At 44.8% G+C, this 5,779-nt stretch overlaps 1 protein-coding gene across 1 annotated transcript; it reads right to left on the bottom strand.

Moving 5' to 3' along the window:
• Window positions 1–255: 255 nt before the first annotated feature.
• Window positions 256–3,147, bottom strand: LOC144694654 (neuropeptide Y receptor type 4-2-like). Its single transcript, XM_078565242.1, has 2 exons — window positions 3,042–3,147; window positions 256–2,658 (listed from the first exon to the last, which is right to left on the bottom strand). Exon 2 carries the CDS (start codon window positions 2,578–2,580, stop codon window positions 1,468–1,470), a length of 1,113 nt encoding a protein of 370 aa, XP_078421368.1. The 5' UTR covers window positions 2,581–2,658; window positions 3,042–3,147; the 3' UTR covers window positions 256–1,467.
• Window positions 3,148–5,779: the final 2,632 nt, after the last annotated feature.

Below are 5,779 nucleotides of genomic sequence, written 5' to 3'. Positions count from 1 at the left end.
AAGATCCTAAACTCTGATATTCCCTCCCCCATACCACCTATCTGATACCACCCGCACCCACTCCCCCCATGCCCCTCAGGTATCCCCTCCCCCATACCCCTTTGGTATCCCCTCCCCCATACCCCTTTGGTATCCCCTCCCCCATACCCCTCTGGTATCCCCTTCCCCCATACCCCTCTGGTATCCCCTCCCCCAATACCCCTCTGGTATTCCCTCCCTACGCCTCTCTGCCCCCCTCTCCTTTGAGTTGTTTGTTAAAACCTGCCTCTTGCAGCTCGAATCAACTGAACTAAAAGCCCGTTTTCGGCTGCGTCTCAGTCTTTGCTCTGATTACACCGCTCTGAAGTCCCATGGGCCGCTTTACAAACTTAAAGGCGCTACTTCAATGCAAGTTGTGTTATTTTCGGAGTTGGTGGGGGGTGGGGGTATGTTTGTGCTGAAGCGGATCCCATGCCGACAGGAGGTGGTGCTGTCGCTGCGGCGGGCGGGAGCTCCGCCCGGGCCAATTTCATGGAATTTCCCCCTTGCAGCTGAAGAGCTGGTGGAGCAAAACAACATGGAACAATGTAAACAAACTCGCAAGAAATCAAAGGTGCAGTTGATTTCATCAGGAAATAAACTCGGTCAGTTCCTTGTTGGACCCGAGGATGTAAGGATCAAGTGATAACTTACCCAAAATATTCAACTCGTTATTCTTCTAAAACCTCAGTAAGATGATTTCTCCAGTGAATACTGGGGGCTTCGCGTCCTCGGAGGAGCAGCTAAAAACGACACCCATCCGATGGGCCGAATGTCTAAGATTCTGTTCTTGTCAAAGAAGTTGTTTATGTCAGACATTTGTTTAAATACATTTACCAGTTTACTAGATTCAATCGAGAAGGAGCCGCGGTTTAAAGTTACAATTTCCTCAGTGAAAACGATATAAGATACAGCGAATTATTTTACAATGAATAGAGTAACTATTGATAGAACATTCCAGTGAGTGAGTCATCCGGTCTTCATTCAGTAAATCCTTATGTGCATCTCCATCCATCGTCCATCGATTGTATAAAAGGGAAAGAGTTTCAAAGCTAACATGATAGGAGTTCAGCTATAAATGGAGCCACATTTCAGTAAATAGAATTTATATAGTAACTGATCCTAATGAATACACACCAACGTTGTAATTGGTTTATTTTATGACAATAATCTAAAATTTGAGGGCGTGCATAATTTACGTTAGGATATAATCTAAAACTCGGGAGTGATGTCTAGTTTGTGTTAGAAATGCAATGGCTATGAGAATGATGCTCAATTTTACATATTTCGACAGTTTTAAAACTAAAGAAGTTACACAAGATCTAACACTGAACCGAAGCAACGATAAAGACGTTGTTTGTCTGAAATTCCCAAGTCTGTAAGTGTTCTTGCTGAGCGGGCACTGTGTGTGCTCTGCACTCATTTAACCGGCATAATCTCAGTTCCTAATCACCCCACGTTATTCCTACAACTCAGTCGCAGAGACGTCTTAGAAAGCTCTGAGTTCATGGTGGACAATGGGAAGTGTTCGCCCTCTGGCTGCCTGCTCCACTGACAGTGCATGATGATGGCCCGCAGCTCCTTCTTGAAGTTATTGTTCAGGAAGCCGTAGATGACGGGGTTGATGCAAGTGGAGGCCATTCCTGCCAGATGGCACAGGGAAAAGATGAGATTGTGGTGACAATGCATCACTGCTTCCAGATCCCAGTCTGCGATTGCATTGAATACATGTAAAGGTAACCAACAGAGGCCAAACCCGACAACCAGGAACCCAAGCATCAGGGTTATCCTCCTGCTGTTTGCCAGTGTACGGTTATCCTCACTGGCTCTGTCCAACAGGTCCCTCCTTGCCCTGAGTCTCCTGTATATCCTGCAGTAACACACTGCAATAAAAGCCAGGGGCGCACAGTACTGAAAGGCGAGGAGCCATGTGGTGTAGACCAGTTTCTGCTCTCTGGAGGGCCATGACTCCGTGCAGATGGCTTCGTTAACCAGCGGCGCAACGGGGGCGGGAAGCTCCCCGAACGGTTCATCTGTTAAAACATGAAAAACCACAAAGGGCAAGGAAATGAGGCAGGCCAGGGTCCAGATGAGCAGCACTGTCAGGTAGGCTTGCTGCACACTCGGTTTCCAACCTGTGGGGTTTATAATGAGTTGGTGTCTTTCTAAAGCAATCATGACCAAGGATAGAATCGACACTGTCACTGACATACACTGGATGAAGGGGACCACCTTACACAGGACTTCACCAAAGGTCCAATAGTCCATTAGGGTATAGACTATTGTAAAAGGGAGACAGAAGACACAGATGATGATATCGGAGAGGGACAGGTTGGCAATGAGCATGTTGGTCACATTCCTTTTCTCCTGTTTCGCTATCACACAAATTAAGCAAATGTTTCCCAATAAACCAACTGCCAGCACGGCACAGTAGGAGCTCACCAGGAAGCCAGTGAGAGCCGCGGAGGTCGGACACGGATTTCTAAACTCCGGAATCTTCCAGCCTGACGCATTGAAGGCGATGGAATAATTTGTATATTGCAGAATGGGATCATCTTCCATGTCAGAGAGCCCGTGCTGTTTCTGTCCAGTTACCTTACTGGCAAACAGAGGAGGAGGCTGGGAGGCTGCAGAACATGACTGTAAAACAGGCACAAAACAGTGAGAATCCGGAGTGTAACCAACAGGGCAAGTAAGTCTCTGGGGGATCAACATTTACGTCAGTTAATTGTAAGTACAACTGGATTCGGCGAGAGCCTTAAACATAGCAGGTTTCCCTATCCCATATCCCGGATTATCGCAGACTTTGCATTCCAGGGCAGTGGTAAACCGAGTTCTTAGAAATCCCTTGTTAGAGTATGGGTACCCTGGTACAGATAATAGAAAACTCACGGGGTGAAAGCTGCGGGGCCAATCGGGAACCTGGTAACACGGACGGCGCAGCATCAGATCGGAGACAGGATCCCACCTTTAGTGTCTCTTACCTGCACAACACACACATACACACGCCTTCGCCACCTCACCTGGTCCAGTTTGGGATTGGGAGCTCATAACATTTCACTCCTGTTATCTACAGAAGTTGCTCAGGGTGTGGAGGGCATTCTGCTTTAGAAAGGACTGGGCTTCGAGTCTGCATGGGACTCTGTTTAAATAGTCTTCGATCGATGGGTTCGGATTGATGTGTGCAAATAAATCCAATGCGATCAGTCGCTAAACACGACCGCCCTCTCTCGGGCTGAGAAGTTAGAAAATAATTTCACCCTGAATGCAGGACCAGTCATTCCGCAGACAGAATCCTTTCCCGCTAGTTCCCATCCCCAATCAGCTACAATCTGTTATCTGCGGTTTTCTGATTCCCGCCAACAACAACTCTTCAGAAATAAAAACAGAAAATGCTGGAAAAACTCAGCAGGTCTGGCAGCATCTGTGGAGCGAGAAACAGAGTTAACGTTTGGAGTCTGTATGACTTCTTCAAAGCTGCAGAGAAGTACAAATCTGATGAAATTTATACTGTTTAAGGGGGAGGGTGGAGCAGGTGAAGCTGGATAGAGGCCAGCGTTGGTGGAGGCAAAGGAGATATTGACAAAGATGCCATGAACAAAAGGACAAAGGGAATGTTAATGGTAGTTAGGGCTAAAAAAAAGGTGCTGATAGTGGCAACGTTAAGATAGCAGAATGTGATAATAGCAGAACAAGGGTAGCATTGTGTGAAAGAACAACATGGAACACAAGTAACAGATGGCCCTGTAGGGGATGGGGTGGGGGGAGGGGGCAGTGGTGAGAAATAAAGGATAGAAAATGGGATAGAAAGGGGATTAAAAAAAGAGGGGATAAAACCACAGATAAATTAATGAAAAAATAAAAATGGATGAAAAATAAAAATGAATGCAGAAAAAAGGGGATTAAAAAAGGGGTGAAGATAGAGGAGAGAGTTCATGGTCTGAGGTTATTGAACTCAATGCTTAGTCCAGAAGGCTGTAAAGTGCCTAATCGGAAGATGCGGTGCTGTTCCTCCAGTTTGTGTTGAGCTTCACTGGAACATTGCAACAGGCCAAGGACGGACATGTGGGCACGAGAGCAGGGTGGAGTGACTGTTCAGACAACTTTTCTAAGCGTAACATAGTAACTAAGTATACACTGTTTCATATCTTCACACACTACTTTTTCCTTTGGGGAATGGGGTGGAATGTGTTGGAGATATTAACAGGCTGATTATCAACCGCTTTGAACCATGTTAGGAATTCTCCATCCTTGACTTACACCTGAAGCTTCTGCTTCAGAGAAAGGGATGTGACAGACTGAGTCACAAGACCTCTCCACTGAGTGTAAATATGCAATTCACAGACTACACTGTGGAAGCTGCCTGAGAGGAATTGGTCTCTTTTATTTCTTAAATAATGACGGTTTCTTCTGCCTATTAACATGAGTTGCAAACACATGATTTTTTTTATTGAAAGTAGTGTTGTTGAAGGCCTTTAATCAACAATGGACTTATTGATGAAGGATTAGTCAACTCAGCGTCGAGGTATTTATTTATCAAGAGCAATGTATTGAGCATGCTGGAAATCTGAAATCAGAACCGAAAATGCTGGAAATGCTCAGCAGAGCAGGCAACAAGAGTAAAGAGAACTTGGTTTTGCTGTTTCTTTCTGGAACAATATTGTTTATATATATATATACATATATAAAACAACAGCAAATACTTGTATTTAAATAACACCTTTAAACATAAGGATTAGGTTAGGTAAGGAAAAGGACAAGAAACAATTCAGAATAAAACCAATTAATTTGAAGAGGGCCAATTTCAGGGTGGTGGGAATGGATTGTGTGCTGGGCAGGCTGTCTGATCATTTAGAGAGTGGAGGAGTCCAGTGGAGTCTTGGCCAAGTAGAGCCTAGTGTCAGCAACTTACACAACTAACGTTGTGTTTTCAGGTGATGTTGCCAAGGGAGACTTTAGAAATAGGGAGGGGAAAGGGAGGAGGGGAGAGAAAACAGGGAACTACAGACCTGTTAGCCTTCCCTTAGTAGGGAAAATGCTAGAATTTGTTCTAAAGGATGTGATAAATGGGCACTTGGATAATAATGATCTGATTGGGCATAGTCAGCATGGATTTGCGAATGGGAAATCATGTGTGATGAACCTGTTGGAGTTTTTTGAGGATGTTACTAACAGAATTGATAAAAGAGAGTTGGTGGACGTAGTATACTTGGATTTTCAGGAGGTTTTCAGGAGGCTGATTAGCAAAATAAAAACACATGGGATAAGAGGCAATATACCAGCATGGATTAAGGATTGGCTAACAGGCAGAAACCAGAGAGTAGGAATAAATGAGGCATTCTCGAGTTGGCAGGCTGTGACTAGTGGGGTACCGCAAGGATCAGTACTTGGGCCCCAGCTGTTCACAATATACATCAATGATTTGGATTTGGGGACCAAATGTAATATTTGCAAGTTCACAGCTGACACAAAGCTGGTGAGAAAGTATGTTGTGAGGAAGATGTAAAGTGGCTTCAACAGGATTTGGAGAGACTTAGTGAGTGGGCAAGAAATGGCAGGTGGAGTATATTGTGGAAAAATGTGAGGTTATCCACTTTGATAGAAGGGACAGATGTGCAGAGTATTTCCTAAATGGTAAGAGATTAGAAAGTGGAGATGTACAAAGGGACCTGGGTGTCCTTGCCAATAAGTCACTGAAAGCTTACAGGTGCAGCAGGCAATTAGGAAGGTTAATGGAATGTTAGCCTTTATCACAAGATGA

Source organism: Cetorhinus maximus, chromosome 20 (assembly GCF_964194155.1).
Source record: "Cetorhinus maximus chromosome 20, sCetMax3.hap1.1, whole genome shotgun sequence".
NCBI classification, from domain to species: Eukaryota; Metazoa; Chordata; class Chondrichthyes; order Lamniformes; family Cetorhinidae; genus Cetorhinus; species Cetorhinus maximus.
Note: the sequence above shows the minus strand (reverse complement) of the source record. Positions and strands in the feature narration are given on the sequence as shown.